Source organism: Phacochoerus africanus, chromosome 9, assembly GCF_016906955.1.
Source record: "Phacochoerus africanus isolate WHEZ1 chromosome 9, ROS_Pafr_v1, whole genome shotgun sequence".
Classification (NCBI taxonomy): Eukaryota; Metazoa; Chordata; class Mammalia; order Artiodactyla; family Suidae; genus Phacochoerus; species Phacochoerus africanus.
The window spans coordinates 95,066,091-95,085,007 of NC_062552.1; the positions used below are offsets into that span (position 1 = coordinate 95,066,091).

An 18,917-nucleotide genomic window follows, 5' to 3' on the forward strand; every position below is an offset into this window, starting at 1 on the left:
AAAGAAAGAAAGAAGGAAGGAAGGAAAGAAAGAAAGGAAGGAAGATTGTGTAGAGCACAGTACATCTAATGGGTCCACGGGCTAACTCAAACCCATAGGTGTGGAGTTCCCGCTGTGGTGCAGTGGGTTAAGAATCTGACTAGTATCCATGAGGATTCGAGTTCAATCCCCGGCCTTGCTCAGTGGATTAAAGGATCCAGCAGTGTGGCAAGCTGCGATGTAAGTCGTAGACGCAGCTTGGATCTGGCATCGCTGTGTCTGTGACATAGGCCAGCAACTGCAGCTCTGATCTGACCCCTAGCCTGGGAACTTCCATATGCCACCACGGCCCTAAAAAGACAAAAATAAAAAAAAAAAGAGGAAGAAGAATCTGACTGCAGTCTCTCAGGTCCCTGAGCAGGTGTGGGTTCACTTCCCAGACCAGTGCAATGGGGTAAAGTATCTGGCATTGCCACGGCACAGCTGTGACTCATATCCAGTCTCTGGCCCAGAAACTTCCATATGCCACAGCTATGACCTCTAAAAAAAAAAAAAATATATATATATATATATATATATATATATATATATATATATATATATAGGCGGTGACCTTGAGGCCTCCCCATCCTTTGCTCACCTCTAGGTCTCTGCAGTCTGAGCTTCATGACACAGGCCCGCCACCCTACATAGACCCAGTGGGCACCATTCACATTCAATTCCTTAAGACTTGTGGCTCAGAGCAGGAGCAGGAGCCCTGCCATACCTCCAGAGCCCTGCTAGTAGAGGGAGGTAAGCAAGCCTTTGTCCAGAAAGAGGCTGGCTCTCGCCAATCTCCCCTTTCTGATTCACTGGCACTAAATGTACCAGCCAATGGGCAGAGCTTCACAAGCCTCTGTCCCATAATTATCTCAAGCTTGTCTTTTCTTCTATCCATACAAGACGCTATCAAAGTACAAAACCCAGTCTTGCTAACTGATGGTTTCACTCGTTTATGTCTTGTCTCCCCAACTAAAATGTAAACATTTTGAATAAGGATCACATTTTATGTCTTTTCGAGCCACGTAGCACGACTAAATTAGTATTCGATCCCTAGCTGCAAGCTGACTGCTTCAGCACAGAGGTAACCCTGAATTTGTTGCTACTGTGGGTGGCATTTGGGTAACACTTCAGGACACAGAAGAAATCTTTTCCAGGCAACTGGAATAGGGGCCAGTCCTAAATTTATCTAAAAAAAAAAAAAATTAAATCACCAGCTATGTGCTGTCCATGTCAGCAAAGACCAGCCATAAAGCACAATCCTGCAGCAGAGGGTGTTTTAACATTGTCACTAAGAGTCACTTGTTTTGTCTTGTCTTGTCTTTTTAGGGCCACACCTGCAGTATATGGAACGTTCCAGGCCAGGGGTCAAACTGGAGCTATAGCTGCTGGCCTATACCACAGCCACAGCAACATGGACTCTGAGCCGCATCTGCCACCTATACCACAGCTCACGGCAGCACCAGATCCTTGACCCACTGAACAATGCCAGGGATTGAACCTGCATCCTTATGGATACTAGTCAGGTTCGTTACCACTGAGCCATGACAGGAACTCCCAAGAGTAGCTTATTTTTAATTTTCTTACCAGTGAAATGGACTCATCTAGGCCTGCTAGCCTTTTCTCCCAAAAAGGCCAGGAAGAAGAAAGAATGCAGGCACCATCTCCACTTACAAAATATCTTTAAAATTAGAATATTAGGTGTGTTGAGGCTGGGCGCACTGTTAGGTGGTTAAATATATCAGAAAAAGAATCCTCCATGGTTAATTTGTGCCCGGCTTGAACTATCTGTATTTAACCTGGCACTTATTTAATTAAATAGCCCGTTGCCTTGGGGTCGCCCTGTAGTCCTGGTAATTTGTTAGGTGGAAGAAAACAATCCATGTGCGCCCGTACTTACTCTCCTCTTCGCAAGCCTACTTCATTCTTTTCTGTTTTAATAGGCCTAGAACCCCTCATAAAGAGAGCTGAACAAACCGTCTGAGAACAGAGGAGTGAGTGCAAACACAGAGTGCTTGAATCATGAGGTGGGCCAGCTGGAAAGTCTTGACAATAACTGAAACCAACTCTCTGCTTCTGCAGATGAAGCAACCGAGACCCAGAAAGCTTGGGTGACTCACCCAAGGGACCCACAGCCAGCAAGGGAGACTCCATGTATCTGATTCCCGGTGCTTGCTTGGCTCTCATGTACCGAGAGCACCAGGGCTCCTTCGAACCTCGCCAGGCAGGCTCTCCAAGGGCCTAATCCCATAGGACAATGGGTTCATGGAACCGGAAGTGATAAAGCCTAAAGCAATAGCAAACTTTCATCCATTCAGTGTTTGTTGAGTGACTGCTAAATGCCAGGAGATGGAACACTGGAGATAGGACCATGAACAAGGGCCTAGGGGCCTGCTTTGCCAGATTTGCCTCCCAGGTTTAAGGGTGATGGCCAATGAATAAAAGAATAAATGCCACCTACGGAGAGTGATAAGTATTAAAATACCCAACCAGGGAGTTCCTGTTGTGGCTTATGGGAAACGAACCAACTCGTATCCATGAAGGTGTGGGTTCAATCCCTGACCTCACTTCAGTGGGTTAAGGATCCAGCTTTGCTCTGAGCTGTGGTGCAGGACAAAGACACGGCTTGGATCGCAAGTTGCTGCGGCTGTGGCATAGGCTGGCAGCTGTAGCTCAGATTCAACCCCTAGCCTCGGAACCTCCATTTGTCACAGATGCAGTGCCAGGGATCAAACCTGCATCCTCATGGATTATAAAAAAATAAATAAAATAAAATACCCAACCAGGATGGTTATGACAGAATGAGGGGGAGAGGGCTGCTTTGGACTCTGCATCTAGGGATCTCTCTGAGGTGTTCCCAACTGCGGGTGGGGGGACCCTGGGGGGTGGCAAGGAGCCAGCTGAAGCTCTGGGCCTTTGTTTGAACATCACGAACAACAGGAAGTTCACCAACTCCGAAGACCAGCTCAGCTTAATAAAAAGTTCTTTTCCTGGACTGGGCTGAAATCTACCGCCCAGGGACTTCACATTTCAGTAACTCATTCTCTTGAGTGTCACAGAGACTATGTCCGCTAAGAGATGTCAACAGCGTGTTCAAATGCCAAACGCAATCCTCCAATAAGACAGTTGTTTCAGTGTTTTCATTGAAAATGGCGTGTTTGGGAAAATACAACATACCAAGGAGATGACTTACGTGTTCTCAGGCAACCTCCAGTTTATAAACGTGTTTCAAACCACCACTTCAAAGGAGCTCCAGACGGCCAGCTTCTGGAGTCCTGGACCTGTCCACGTGAGTCACTGGCACTGTCAACAAGGCACACCAATCCCTTCTGTCTAGAACTCCACTAGGGGTTTACTGCTGCCTCCGTTGCCACATCATTTGAAATAACAAAGGAAATTTGGCTCTGTGCCTTTTGCTTTCTAAGATATTCATGGACTCATAGAACTGAGAACTTGTGCCCAAACACCTCTTATTTCATAAACAAGGAAATGGAAACCCAGAGATGTGAAGTGACCACTCGGGTCTACCCAGCAAGTTATGGCCCCGGCAGAACTTGTCCCCTCCAGCCCCCAAGCCAGGCTAGGCATGATGGTGCCGTGGCACAAATGTGTAACTCCCAGGTTTATTTCCACGTTGGGAGAGACTTTCAATCCTCCAGTGATTTCTACTGCGCGTGCAAGAAGAGACACTCTTAGGAGTTCCCGTCGTGCCTCAGTGGTTAACAAATCTGACTAAGAACCATGAGGTGGCAGGTTCGATCCCTGGCCTTGCTCAGTGGGTTAAGGATCGGGCGTTGCCATGAGCTGTGGTGTAGGTTGTAGACGCAGCTCGGATCCCACATCGCTGTGGCTCTGGCATAGGCTTGGCAGCTACAGCTCCAATTAGACCCCTAGCCTGGGAACCTCCATAAGCCATGGGTGTGGCCCTAGAAAAAGGAAAAAAGACAAAGGAAAAAAAAAAGAAGAAGAGACATTCTTAGAGTTCTTTAGTGGATCAGAGGGTTAAGGAATTGACATTGTAACTGCAACCGCTTGGGTCACTGCTGTGGTGTGGGTTCAATCTCTGGCCCTGGAGTTTCTGCATGCCATGGAAGCAGAAAGAAGAGGAGAAGGAGGAGAAGGAGGAGGAGGAGGAGAGGAGAAGGAGGAAGAGGAAAAGGAGGAGGAGAGAAACTCTTCTGGACCCTCAGCCCAGAGCTCTTCCCAATGTCTGACTACACATAGAAAGGGCAGGGACCAGGAATGTTTTGCTTTTCCAGGGTCTGCCGCTGCGCAGGAAGACCAGCTCTGGCTCGATCCCAAATCCAAAGATGCCGGATGCGGGAAGAGAAGAGCAGGTCAAGGACAACGCCAAAGCCAAGCGTCCAAAAATCCGACGAAACCAACTGCCTGGCTGCCCCCGAGGCCCCCGGGCGGGCTTACAAGCCAAGCAATGATGGGTCGGTCACACGAGAAGAAAGAGGCCTGAGGAGACCAGCCTTCTTGAGCTCGTCAGGGATGCGCCGAGCCCTGCCCTCCTTCCCCAGCCTGAGGCGGATGGAGAGGACTGGAGCGGCCAAAGAGTGATCGGCAGGACCTCCGTCCTCTGCCCTTGCTGGCTCCAGCTGCTGGCGGAACGCTGAGCATGTCGCATGTTTGTCCCTCTGACCCCTGCATTAGCAGGAATAAACAACTTCCTTAGAGAGAGGGGGAATGCAATTCGATAATATGGGCAGCATCTCAGAAAAGAAAGCCTCAAAAGGAGCAACACCAACTCCGGCAACTGGCTGGTGCCTTCCAAACCCCCAAGGCCCAGGGTCAGGCAGACAGTAGGGCTGGCAGCTGATTAGAGAGTAATCACCTTGGCCGCTTGGAGGCTCCTGCTCCCCCTGGGGCCCGTCCATCGCTCCTCAGGCAGGACGAGACCCCTCTGAGTGGCAGAATATTATTCCTTCCACCGCTAGGCACGCAGCAGGGCAGCCAAGGCCAGGACCCAGTTTTCAATCCGCTGGATGTGAGCCCAGAGCCATCGCCGTCATCCTGCTATACCTCAGGATCCCGCTTGGAAAGAGAGGCAGAAAACGAGCCTACCCTCTCTGCTCACCACCCCAACCCCCTGGGCTGCAGGGAGGGTGACCAGATGGAATGAAAACACCCCAAGGAGGGATGGGATGGGAGGAGACAAATGCTCCTCCATGACCATGGGTCCCCAGGGGAGAGTGAATGTCAGAATCCAGACCAGCTGGGTGATGAGTGACCCCAATGCCATCTGACACCTGCCTCCCAAGGGTAGGGGCTGAGAGCTTGGATGTTTAGGGTTACAGAGACCAGGGTCCCAGCTTGGTCGTGTACGAATATGTGGTTGGGAATGGTGGCTTTTCCCTGAGCCTGACTTTCCCCATCTGGAAAATGGGTCTAGGGATAGGTCTTACTCATATGTACCATCAAATGAGGCCATGTGGTGGAGGGCTGGACCCAGAGACTGGCATGCTTGCTACGTCTCCACAAAGGCTGAATTGTGTGTTTTTACTGTGTAAAATGTGATGAATCACCTACACCATACACACGACACGAGTCTGAGGCAGGACATTCAGAAGGTGGGCTAAGGCAGCAGAGCGCACCCAGGAACTGACACTCCAACATCTCTGGAGAAGGGCTCCCATCACCCCGAGGGCTACAAATTGTTCCCATGCTCTCAAGACCCCCTTTGTCCAGCATCTTTTCACTCCCATGACACCTTCCCCTCTGTGTCATCCAATCCTCACCACAGTCCTAGAAGAGGGCCAGGTGAGTTTGCTTCCTGTGCATGCTTCGGAGAGGACAACGAGTCTCAGAGAGGTTAAGTGACTTACCCAAGGTCACACAGCTGGTAAGCAACTGAGCAGAGTCACAAATCCAGACTCCTGCCTGACAGGGGCTGGAAGGAGGATGAGGCAAGAGAGGTGCCGGGGGGAACTCGCTGGCACACAGAAATGAACATCTCCAACACTTCGGCCCTGTGGCCTGACCCCAAGCCACGGACCCTTCCTGGAGCACAAGGCTGCCGCGTCACACCCTGCCCTTGCAGGCCAGCCCTACAAGAACCAGCCCACTGAGCCTTGGGGTGGCCACATCTGCTGGCAAAGCGGGCATCTACCCGTGTCAGGATTCGAGAACATTTTCCCAGAGCCCTGCTGCTGGAAACACTTCCCCAAAGAGTAGAGCAGAACAGAGGCTAGAGGTGGTGTCATAACGGCCCCCTGAGGCTCCCATGCATGTGCAAGCCTGAGAGCCTGGGAAGGCTCTCCACCTGCCTTAAGGAGAGATGGGCTGGGACGGGCAGGCCACATGGGCAGCTCCCAGGACAGTGGCCTCCAGGCTGGCCCCCCCAGCCAAGCCCTCCTCTCTCCAGCCCCTCAGAGGCCAGCTAGACCCCAGCCTGACCTGCCTCAACCTCACCCAAAGCATGGGGGGCAACAACCAGCTACCAAAGATTTATTTTGAATCTTCAAAGAAAAAAATGCTTTTTTTTCCTTTTTCTTTTTTCTTTTTCTTTTTCGGGCCACACCCCTGGCATATGGAGATTCCCAGGCTAGGGGTCCAATCAGAGCTGCAGCTGCCAGCCTGCACCACCGCCACAGCAACACCAGGTCCGAGCCGCATCTGAGATCTACACCACAACTTGTGGCAACACCGGATCCTTAACCCACTGAGAGAGGCCAGAGATCAAACCCACATCCTCATGGACACCAGTCAGGTTCTTAACCCACTGAGCCACAACGGGAACTCCAAAAACCGCTTTTGTAATGAGGATGATCGCATTTACTAATTAGCTAGCTTGCCTGAATTTGGGGGCTTTTGTGTTTGGTTGGTTGTTTTTTTTTTGTTTTGTTTTTTTTGTCTTTTGTCTTTTTAGGGCCCACCCACGGCATATGGAAGTTCCCAGGCTAGGAATCTAATCAGAGCTGTTGCCGCCAGTCTACACCAGAGCCACAGCAACATGGGATCTGAGCCGCTTCTGCGACCTACACCATAGTTCACAGCAATGCCGGATCCTTAACCCACTGAGCAAGGTCAGGGATTGAACCTGCAACCTCATGGTTCCTAGTCAGATTCACTTCCGCTACGCCATGACAGGAACCCCTTGAATTTGACTATATAACTCGCTTTTCTAAGGAAGAAACACCTGTGCGCCACAGCACTGGGTCTTCAGCAGCTGTGGAGGCTTGAGGGCTGATCAGCTGGGATTCAAATCCCACTTCACGTGGGCAAGTTGCTCACCTGCTCTGGCCCATTCCCTCCTTCTGTGAAAAGGGAACAGGAAGCGCACCACCATCGGGTTGCTGGTGTTACAGAAGCCAGTCTCAATGTATGAAGCGCCTATAATGGGCCAGGTACTGAATTTCTTTTTTCTTTTTCTCTATATGCATATTTTTAACTTTCACAACAGCTCTGTTTCTATTCTTGAGCTGTAGCTTACCTGCAGTAAAGTGCCTAAATCTTCAGCCTACAGCCCCATGGACTTACATGTGTGTATATCTTCTCATCAAGTCTCTCTTGAGATAGGATTATTGACTGCTTATGAACTTCACATAAACTCATATAAATGTGCTCTTTTGTGGCAGGCTTCACTCACCTTTCTTTTTCTTTTTTTTTTTTAGGGCCACACCCATGGCATATGGAAGTTCCCAGGCTAGGGGTCCAATCAGAGCTGCAGCTGCCAGCCTACACCACAGCCACAGCAACAAGGGATCCAAGCTGCATCTGTTGCCTACACCACAGCTCTTGGCAACACCAGATCCTTAACCCAGTGAGCTAGGTGAGGGATCGAACCCACATCCTCTTGGATCCTAGTCAGGTTGGTTAACTGCTGAGCCATGAAGGGAGCTCCTCAATTTTCTGTTTTTGCAATTCACCCATGTTGTTGTGTGTATACAGCATTTATCATTTTATATGGCTGTATAGTATTCCATTGTATGACTATGCTACAGTCTGTTTATCCACTAAACTAGGTGTTCATCCCCCTCATCATTGCCACCAGCAGTGGCGGTCCATTTTGCAAAGGAGGAAATGTGGAACCATGAGCTGTTTACTACGTTTTTATCCTGGGGTCTCAGAGTGAGGCTGACTCTGAGCAGGAACTTGAATCAGGTCCCTGACTCCCAAACCAAGCTCGTTACCTGGGCAACAGAGCCTCCCTCCCCTCTGCGGTGCTGGGGTGGGCAGAAATAGAACTCAGGGCTCCTTCACCCTGAGGTACCACTGGGAGTCAGGGGCAGCTACCTGGAGAAAATTGCCTCAGGTTTGGCCATTGGCAATATTTATTTTTCACCGTCCACCTGATAGTACAGGTACAGTCGTCATGCACAGCCCTGTACCTTGAGACCCAGGCTTTGCCAACATGTTGAAACAACTGCAAACAGCCTGAACGTGGTGGAAGCACCCTCATCCCTGATCAGCCGCTGGCTCTCGTGGACAGGAGAAAGGAACCTGGCCTGGCACGTGGGCAGCACCTACACTGGCTCCTCAGAGGCCAGTTTCCCACAGGGTTACACAGATATAATGCTTTGGGGTGCCTGCGAAAAGCCTCGTAGGCTCTCAGGCCAGAAGGTTTCTCTGTAAGCCAAGCGTGACCCACCAAGACCTGGGTCACCACAGGGTCCCCAGGGCTGACCTGACCTCAAGAAAAGCCAAGATTTTGACCTTGCATCCCAACTCTCTGAATCCGTGCTCGCTGCCCAGTGGACCAGAGGCCAACCAGAGGCCAGCCTGCTGCAAGGCAGCAAGAGGGTGGTGAGGAGCCTGGCTGGTCTCCCCCGTCCCACCCGCCTGAACTGAACGCAGGTAGCCTTCCTGTCAGCCCAGCCAGATGTGATTAAATGGTTGGCTACATGCGGGGAGGGAGCCCCCAGGGGAAGAAGGGCGCAGGGCCAACCCTGGAGGCGGCCGTGGGCCACCCTTTGCTCTGTCAATCATTAACAGAAGCCACCTCATGGCAGGCAGAGAAGGCGAAAGTTCAAAGGGTTGGCCTGACCCTCCTTCTGGGCACCGTCCTCCAAACACACCAATCCAGGGCCTCATGGGACATGAGATCATGACACTCAGTGGAGGGGGTGTGTGCAGAGTCATCTTACCCTTCTGGCCACCTCTCAGGCCCCCTGCAAAATCGCCACAAAGGCCAAGGGAGATAGGAACTAACCCCGGTCGATTTGCTGTTACTATGTGCGAGGGACTCTGCCAAATGCTTCAGTGTGCCAGCCTGTGACATGGTAGTGATAGGCAATCACGGAGCTAGCCTGCCTGGGTTCAAATCTTGACACTTCTGTGTGATGAATTCGTAAGCATCTCGGCACCCCAATTTCTCCATCTGTGAAATGACAGTAGTACAGACCTGCCTCTGAGGGGTCACTAGGAGCATTGAATGACTTAACACACACAGAGTTCTCAGACTACCTGGCACATAGGAAGAGCCGTGGTTCATTGCTATGGTTCAGTTGACCCTCAGTTACCCCTCACGGTACAGATGGAAAATCCAAGGGTGAGTCACTTGCCCAAGGCACAAGCTGGCATAAGCCAAGCTGGATTTGAACCCAAGTCGAAGGCCTCCAACCTCCGTGCGATGGAAACTTCCTCCTGCCATGATCCTCTCTGGCCCGTACCCAGTGCTTCCTGACCCAGTTGGCTGCAAGGCCATCTCAGGTCTACCTCCACCTTCTCCCAAAGGTCCTTCTTTCACCAGAGTGTCACCAAGGTACAGCAGGCTCCCAGCCTTCCTCCTAAAACTGAGGCTTCCAGGCCGACAAAGGTCAACCACTGCTCAATGGTCCTAAGGGCTCATGCCCCTGAGCTGCTTCAAAGGAAGAAATTTAACCAAAGGCCAGACCATGAGTTGCAGGGCCAACAGCCATGGAAGCCCTGCCCAGCCAGGGCAGACCTTGCAAAGGCCCCCAAAATGGAGACGCCCCCCAGGTCCAGGGCAGGAAGTGGGGAATTAGGCCTCATGCCCTGGGAAGTGGCTGACAAAGGCAGGTCTGGCCTTTCCCACCCCACTGCCCTCTGTGGAGGCCTTACTTCCAGCTCCCGCTGCATGGCTCCTATCAGCCTCGGCTCTAGAGGCGCTCAGAGAGGGAGGTCCCCAGCCAGCTCTGGGCTCACACCTCCCAGGACTCCCTGCCGGTCTAGGACCCAGGACCAGGGCAGCTGCTGAGGCCCTGCATCTCCTAATAGCCTGGAAAAAGAATGGCCTGAAGGGATTCTGCTATTTCATTTCCCAAGACAGCTTTGGACCTTGGAAGATCTGCATGGTAGAAAATCAGGTTCTTGTGGTGACCATGCATGACCACCTGGGTGGCCCAAATCGCAGCCCGAATGAGTATCCCATGGACACTTGAGTGGGAGGTAGAGTCAGGTCCTGGGGACAGAAAGCTTCCCTAGGCTGAAGCAGGCCTCCCCTCGCCCTTAGCATTCCAGGGCCGCCAGGAATCCATGCCTGCTTTGTTATCATTCAGGGGACTGACTCCAGTGGAGGAAAGTCTGGGCCGGCCCGGAGGTATGCTCATCCTTCTCTGAACCCAACCAATGTGTCCATGGGCTGGAGAATTCAATTTCTGCCATATGCTCATCTCCGTTTACAGAAAACAAGTTCAAGGTGCACAGTCATATTGTCTTTTTGCTTTTAGTCAAGAGAGGAAGACAACCTGTTCCCACCACCACCATCACCACACACACACACACACCCACACACACACACCCTCTTTATGGGACAGGAGGCCTAGGTTCACTCCAGATCCCCCTTCTTCCACCACCAGCCCCTGCCCCAAAAGAGCTCATAGATCCTTTCCCTACTTCACCATGGCCTGCCCGCTAGCGGGCACCTGCTGGCCAGGGAAGGAAGAGTCCACAGGATGCCTAAGGTAGGTCTGCTCAGCTTCAAGGACAACCCTGGCCCAGCTGATGTCTGCAGACCTTCCTGCCTTGGGAGAAGTTGGGTGGAGTTTAAGTGGAAATTCAGCTTACCCCTCAAAACTTACTGAGCGCAAGGAACAAAGGCGCCCAAGCCCTCAGATGACAGTATCTATCCTGCCCCCAGAAGGAAATCCCAAGAACCCCAAGAGTCTAGGGGTTTCCAGAGGATCCAACCTCTCTCTGGCAGGGAAAACATCTCCTCTAAGTGATCATCTGGCCTTGGCCGGGCTTCCTCTAGCCAAGGGGACCTCACCTTCCCAAGACAGTCTCCTATCCTGCATGGCACCAGGGATGTAACAAAGACTAAGGTGGCAGGAACTGAGGACCTCCTGTTACTGGCCACCCTGACACCCCTTTCCTTTAACAGCCCTCCAAACACAGAAGCAGATGTGGGATCCAAGGGAAAACATCCCTGGCCCCAGGGCCCTTGACTGAGCCCCTCACCACCCTGGAAGCTCCTCTGTGAGCCTGCAATGGTTCCATCATCATACCCAAATAAAGATAGGTGTTAAGAGGCTAGGACTTCAAGTCAAGTTTCCTGCGGGGGAAACCGAGCCCAGAAGCACCCAAATAAAAGAACACACTCAGATCCAGTTCCACTGGCCACGTGCTCCAACCCCCTGGTCACCATTTCAACACCCCAAACATCATCCCAAGGAATTAAGACCACAAGCTGGGCAAAGAGTGGAAGCCCCCATCCCTCAACCCCCCCCCAAGAACCTTCAAGGCTGCACAGGTAGATGAGGGGGGCCCCTTGTCAACAACCAACCCATTGGGCAGATACTACAAATTCAGGCTGCTCTGCCACACATCTCCACCCCACTCCCTCTAAGCTCAGCAGGTTCCAGCCTCAACCAAAGGAACCAGCCACCGGTTTCGGAGAAGAAACCAACAAAAGGCCGTCCCTGTCCCAGCACCTGCCTCGTCTACCTGCAGGCAGAGGGAAAGTGCAAGCTAAGTAAAACCAGCCTCACCAGCCATGGTTCTTGAAAAAAAACAGGGTTTATTGATTTTTAAACTGCAAATAGTCGTTACAAAAAGTTTTTTTTCTTTTAAATAAATTCACACAAAGAAAGAGAAATAGAAAGCGACGGTAGTGACCAGCAAGAGGAATAATAATTACATTCATCTTAATGTGTGTGTGTGCCAGTTCTGTTTGCATTAACATTGGAAAACTCCAAAACCTGGAATCCAGAACCTCAAATCTGTAATCGGAATGTCTTGAGATGGGCACGTGGAAGTCAAAGGGTTTCTTTTTTTTTTTTTTTCCCTTTTAGAAGCTATACATAAAGTTGTTTTCCTTCTGTACTGTCACAGAACTTTTACATACATTCTCAGTCCTAGTTGTGAAAGGCCAAAAGAGAAAGAAACTCAATTTGCAGTCCAACACAAAGGGGGGAAATTTCTAAAATAAATAATCCAACAGTTTTTTGCATTTTTTTAAATTAATTTTTCATTTTTTTAAAATAAAATAACCAAAAAAAAGTGTAAAGTTACAAAAAATGTCGTTGAAGAATAATATATTAAAACTGTGGAAAAAAAGGAAAAAGACACGTCACAAAATTTTAAGATTAATATGAAGATCATAATTTAACATAAAAGAATATATTCTATGGATTTGTCATCCCGATAAATATGAACAAAATTAACAAAAAAAGCATAGTTTGGCAATAAATACGTTTTGATAAGTTAAATAAGCTTTTTTATAATGATGTGCAGTGACAAGCAAAATTTTTGCTCTCCAATTTCTGAAAGTTATATGAAGTTTAAAACCCAGGGAAAAAAGCATGGCGTGAGTGCTCTAAGGATAGACCTACGGTATTCTAGAGCAAAAACCATTAAAGCTACTTCTACGGGAAATCGTTTTACACAGATATTGTATGTGGAATGAATACCATTAACTGCTCACCCCTTACATGTTTTTTTAAGCTTTTCTCTCGTTTTTTGTTGTTTTTTTTTTTCAGATGTCACATATGAACTGGGGAACTTTAGCACCAAAATCAAGTCTCTCATAGTCCATCTAGCTTCCCCTTCCTCCCCACTTGAAAAAAAAAGAAAAGAAAAAAATTAAATCACAAAGTCCCACTTATGTCACAATCTTCGTCCGCTTTTGCAGTCTTCCTTCCTGCAGACCTGCACGAACCCAGGCAAGATTAGTCAACAGAGGTTCAGGTCGGGAAGAAAAAGGTTTTGAATGTCAAGATAGGTTTCCCCAAAAACCCAAGTCTGGCGACACCTCTCCCAAAGGGGATGGGGGGGGTTACTGTGGAGAGGGGAGGAGCAAGGGTGTAGGAGACGGAACTCAGGGAAGGTGCCGGTGCCGTCCTGTTGCCAGTGGAGGGAGCTGCTGGTTCTGGGTCTGGGTTTCTCCCCCCTCCCCCACCTCCCCCTCCCCCTGGGCAGAGGCTCCAGGAGGCTCACGGGTGCCCTCTGGCGCTGAAGAGGTAATGTAGTCACAGTGACAAAGTTAGATTACAAGGCACTAAGTTGCTTCTGTAAACTGTTACTGCTTTTTCTTTTGTGATTTGGCACTTAAGGCTTAAGCCGGGGAGGAAAAAAAAAAAAAGGCATCTACTGACAAATATGGGACTTGTCTGTTATGCATGGTAAGTGGGCTATAAAATCGAGGGGAGGGCGTTTCAAGCCAGAGGAAGCTGACAAATTGACTTGTCCTTATGTTGGGGCGGGGGAGTTAAAGGAGGGAGAGGCAGGGGGCATCATTCTAGGTTCTGGGGGGAAAGGGGTTGAGCTTAACCTTGTTAATGTAGGGGCTTGTCAGGAATCGGATGGGTAGGGAGGTGAGGGGAGAGGACGTGGATGCGGGGTGGGGGTGGGGGGTAGAGTAGGCAGGGGCGGGGGTCCCTCCCTACCCTGATTTAGTCATCTGAGATGGAAAGTCTGCTGAAAATGGGCAGGCGTCTTGAGTTGTCCAAAGTGGGGGAGTCTGAGCCACTGTGGCTGCTACTGGAGCTGCTCAGGTAGCCCTCCTGGTCCGAGAGAGAATCCTGAGGGCTGGGGGGAGAGTCAAACATGTGAGGGGACTCAGACATGGGCCGGAAGAGGAAGGTGGTTGGGGAGCCACCCCCAGGCAGCCCCATGCTAGGGGCAAAGAGGCTCGCCAGCTCCTGGCTGGAGAAGGCAAAGGGGTTATTGGTGCCATCGGGCAGGGTGGGTGAGCCCAGGAGGTCATCGGCGCTCAGGATGGGGGGTGGGGTGATGGATGTGGGGCTGTCCAGCAGCCCCGTGGCAGCGGCGGTGGCAGCGGCACTGGGAAACCCAGCAAAGCTAAAGCTATGCTGGAGGCGGGGACGGTCAGCAGAGAGGTCCCGGGCCCCGGCCAGGGCGCGGCGCTCCTCGGCGTTGTGGATGAAGTGGCAGCGGGGCCCATATGGGCAGAAGCCGATGGTGTGGAAGGTGCGGCACAGCTCCGTCTTGTACTTGGGGTGGCGGGTCAGGCTTCGGAGCTCGTGGATGCCGTGCGCGAACTGGCACTTGTCCCCGTACTTACAGGCGCCGTTCTCCTCGAAGGGGCGGCACAGCTCGGTCTTGTAGCGGCTGGAGTTGACCTGGCCGCTCCCTGGCTGCTTCTGGGTGGGCAGCAGCCGCTCGCCCCCTTCTGAGAATGAGCGGTCTCGGAAGCGGCTGTCCCGAGAGCTCAGAGCTGGAGCTGGCTCACCCTTGAGGCTGCTGAGGAGCTGGTTCTGGTGGAACTTGGAGCTGGGCAGGGTGACTGAGTGCCTCCGGGGGAAGCCCCCACCAGCAGGGGTGCCCACTGCCTTCCTGTCCAGCAGGCAGCCCCCGGCACTGGGAGTACTGTAGTTGAGCATCTTGTTACCCTGGAGGGAAGAGAGAGAAGACAGAAGAGAGATGGTTAGAAGAGACAGTGGGTGACAAAGACCATCCACCAGGCCCGAGAAGCATACCTACTAAGGGCAGCCCCCTCCCCAATCAGAAATGCTCCATCTATCTCAAAGGAACCATGCCCACCTCGGAGCTGGCAAGCCCCCTCTTCCTTTCTCCCACTGACCAGGCACCACGAGGCTTTACTTTGGCCCCACGCACAAGAAAACCACAAAAATCCTGGCCTGTGTGAGAAAGTGTTTTACACATGCACCTACTCCATGCTGATCCTTGGACTACACCCTTGTATCCTGTCCCCACAACTGCCACTTTCACCCATAAAATCCAACTCCTTCCCATCCCAAGGAGATTGCTCAGTTGAAAATTATCTCACCCAGCTCACAAGCTCTCATTGCCCCCCCCCCCCAAAAAAAAACAGGTCATCCTCTGGAGACTCACAATGAGCCAGGTCTCCTTTTAATCAGTCCCTGCTTAAGTGACCGCCCCCTTCCTAACCAACCCCCCTCCCCCAAGACCTGGGCTAAGACTCTCAACTTCCTCCTTCAGAAGTGTTCCATTCCTTTGGCAACAGGTTTCCAGACTGCCTTTGCTTTACTTTGCTGAGGGGAGGGGGAGAGGGAGAGGCGGAAGGAGAAACCCCTGACGGGGGGGGGGGGGGGGGCAGGGAGAGGGACGTGATTCCCGATTATAAAACTCATTGCCCCATGCTCCCAGAAGGGGTGAGTTCTACAATAATCTCTCCCACCATTCACTGCTCACCCCACCCCCTCCACTGGGAAGATGCCTTTGCAGTTAGTCTCCTGGCTGCAAGAGCAGGCTTGGATAAGAGCACCAGCGTTTAATCTTTAACGCAAAGCTGCAGGTGGGAAGGAAAAGGAAAGCCCCAAATCCCCCCACCCGCCTCCCAGTCAATAATGGATTGGGAGGGGGGTGGCCCGCAAAGGCACCACAGGCAGGTTTCTGTTCCAATGGGACCCTATTCACCTGCCCAAACTGTTCCCAAGATTTGGAAAGGGTGCTAGCAGGGGGTTTGGGAGTTGGCTCCCAGTCCATGTGGGTGTCATTGTGCAAATTCTAAAGTTGGTCCCTTAGGATCAGCTGCGGGGGATCGGGAATCTGTAACAGCAACCACCCCACGGAGCGGATTACAGGAACCAAGTTGAGAGCCTGTTCCCAACAATGAGGTTCATTTAAAAAGTCCTGTGGGGGGGGGGAGGGGGCGAGAGAAAGAAATAGATCAAAGAGCAGGAGAGCCGGGAAGAGAAGGGAGAAGTGCCGCGGCCGCCAAGGCAACTTAAGTTTGGGAAAGCGCAGGGAGGGAAGGCAGCTGAAATTCAAACTTTTTTGATGTTGCTCTTCAGCTCCAGGGCGTCCCTGCACCCCAACCCTGCAGCCCGGGGGCCCTGGCAGCTGCGCCGACTGGAGAAGCAAGCTGGGAAAAGAGAGCAACATGACCCGACGTGTTTAAAAGAAAGCAAAACACTTTAGCAATTAAAAGTAGCCTAGCAGCTTCCCTCTTTCAAATTGTGGAGGAGGCGAAAAAATTTTAAGTCATGGGCTTTTGTTGTGTACACTTAAGCCGCACTCCTGGAACACTCGGGATTTAAAATTTGCCTTTTTCCACACCGGCTGGCAAGCTACACGGCTTAAGGAGGCCCCTATTATATCCTTCCTCGCCGAGACCCTTGAACTCAAACCGGAGTTTCGTTGTCGGTACCCCCCCGCCCAATCCCCTCTACATCTACGAGTCGCGGTCCCTTGGGAAAAAAGGTAAGCGAGTCCCACGTTCGCCCAAAGTCTGCAGCAGATCGGCTATCACAGGAGGAAGCCTGGCCGAACTGTGGCGAGCTGAAGTCCCACTGCAAACTCGTTTTGCAACATCCTTTGAATCACAACTCTTGGCCTTTTTCTCGCAGATCCCCAGCCTCTCCAGAACAGAAGGGGACACATCCCAGAAAAACACTGTCCTGAGATTTACCTCTCCACCGGACCCCCACTTCCCGAGCCGCAGTCCGGCAATGTGGCTGGAGAGACTCGAACCCCCTCCCGGCAGCGGTGTCGCCCGGCAGCGGCGACACCCTGAGCGCTCACAGGGAAACCGAGCCCACTACCGAAACCGGGCTCAAAAGCAGCACGTTATGGACGAATGAATCACCGAAAAAAAGAAAAAAAAAACCTGCCCCGGTCAATGCCCCGCGTCCCCCGGGCAGCCCCACGTAAACTTCGCCCCTCAAAACTCTGGACTCCAGATTCCCATGTAATCCCCGCCAGGAGCTGCTGAAACTCAAAGGATGGGAAGGAAAGCGCCAAATTCCTTCAAACTGGGGGGCGAAATGGGGCGGAAAAAACAACTACCTCGCCTCTCCTCGCTTTTTCCCAGTCTTCCCAGACCTAAACTTTGGGGGGTTCTTTTGGCAGACCAGAGAAAAAAGAAAAAGCCTTAGAAAAGTAAACGCTCCGCCCCACTTTACCTTGCATAAAACTTCGCTCAAGTCGAAGATGGTGGCAGACACAAGGGTGGTAGTCATCCTGGGCGCTCGCACGGGGCAGGGACGAGGATCTGGTTTGTTGTGAAGGTCCCGGTGCGGGGAAGGCTCTCCGGTCTGGAGTCCCACACGCCTGCTCCCGGCGCCCCTCGCCTTTCTGACTCTCCCCGGCTGCGGCGCGCGAAGCCCAATTTATATAAGTTTCAGATTTGGTGGGCCGGAGAAGAGGGAGGAGCTTTAAACTTATTTAAATGAGGAAGAGGAGGAAAAAAAGTTGATTGACACTGAAGTTGAATCAGCCATGCGGTCAAACTCGGGGAAAAAAAAAAAGAAAGAAACTTTCAAAAGGAAGAAGGGGGAGGGGAGACGAGGAAAGAAGGCAAAGAAAAAAAAAAAAAAAACCCACTGCGAGCTGCGCACAACTTTTTTTCTTAAAGAGGAAAAGTTTCGACTCCGCTCGCTTGGCTACCCCTCGCTGCAGGCGCCCCTCTCTGGGGCGGTGCGCGGCGCGGGGGGAGGAGGGGAGCCCCCCCCTTTTGTCAGCCTGCGAGCGCGGCTCTGTGACATCACTCATTCCACCCTCTTCGGGGTTCTTGTTGTTGTGTTGTTGTTTTTTTGTCGGGCAGGAAGGCGGGCTCGACTTTCTCTTTTTGCAAGCTGGAGCAGAAGCCCGTCCTTAGCGCCCGGGCTGCGGTTTCCATCTTGAGCAGATCTCCCTTGAAACTTCTCCAAGTACCCGCATAACTTACTCTTTCCCCGAGTTTTCTTTCGCACTCGGCTCCCCTCCGCAAACCCCACGGGGAGAGGAGATTGAAAATAAGAAGCTCACAAAGCGTTCAAGTTTAGGGGTTGTTTTTTTTTTCAGGGGCGGGGATGGGGGTTGAGAGAGGAGGATTTAGGAGATTTTTTTCCCCCCAGGAGGCCCTGGCCTGGCGGGGACGAGCACAGAGCGATTTAGCCCGCCGCACGCGTCTACACCCGCGATCGCTTTGCAGCGGACACCCTCCGAGAGTGGACTGGAGGGGGGGGCGCGGGTTGTTAGCGAAAAGACCACGGCCCTGGCGGATTGTTTTAACAGGCTTGGGAGTGTATTTATTTCACACATCGATCTTTAAACGTTTTTGTAAAGAAAACCCGAATCCTCATGAGCGCCTCTTCTCCTCCTCGGAGGGGAAAAAAAAAAAAAAAAAACCCACCCAGCAAGGCACAACTTTCCCCGCGCACTCTGAACGACGGGCCGCGCCGAAACTACCCCTACCAACACACATGCGCGCGCGCACACACGCACACACACACACATACACCTAAACCACTGAACAAGGGAAAAAAAAGTTGCTTTGGTAAAATAAAGGTAAAGAGATGGAGGAAGGCGACACTTTTAACTTATTGTTGCTTCTCCCCCGCCCCCAGGGGAACGGAACATATGGCTTGTCACAGTGAGCTGTTTTGGCGGGATGGGAGGAGGGGGGATATGGGATCCTCGAAACCGAAATGCCCCAATTGATTATTATGCTTTTGAAAACTGGAAAGTATATATTTATTTACTGTTAAGTTCAGATGCCCCTTCACCCACCCAAATAAAAAGTTGTCAACGTGTGCCCCACTGCCCACGGGTTGCTGGAGAGAAGA

General features: G+C 51.6%; 1 protein-coding gene across 1 annotated transcript; it reads right to left on the reverse strand.

Moving 5' to 3' along the window:
* Positions 1-11,920: 11,920 nt before the first annotated feature.
* ZFP36L1 (ZFP36 ring finger protein like 1) lies at positions 11,921-17,799 on the reverse strand. The gene is made up of 2 exons (XM_047795438.1): positions 17,274-17,799; positions 11,921-14,777 (listed from the first exon to the last, which is right to left on the reverse strand). Exons 1-2 carry the CDS (start codon positions 17,328-17,330, stop codon positions 13,818-13,820), a joined length of 1,017 nt encoding a protein of 338 aa, XP_047651394.1. The 5' UTR covers positions 17,331-17,799; the 3' UTR covers positions 11,921-13,817.
* Positions 17,800-18,917: the final 1,118 nt, after the last annotated feature.

Coding starts and splice junctions, on each gene's coding strand:
- ZFP36L1 (XM_047795438.1), bottom strand. CDS start 17,330: ATGACTACCACCCTTGTGTCTGCCACCATCTTCGACTTGAGCGAAGTT. Junction 14,778..17,273: donor TGAGCGAAGTTTTATGCAAG/GTAAAGTGGGGC, acceptor TCTTCCCTCCAG/GGTAACAAGATGCTCAACTA.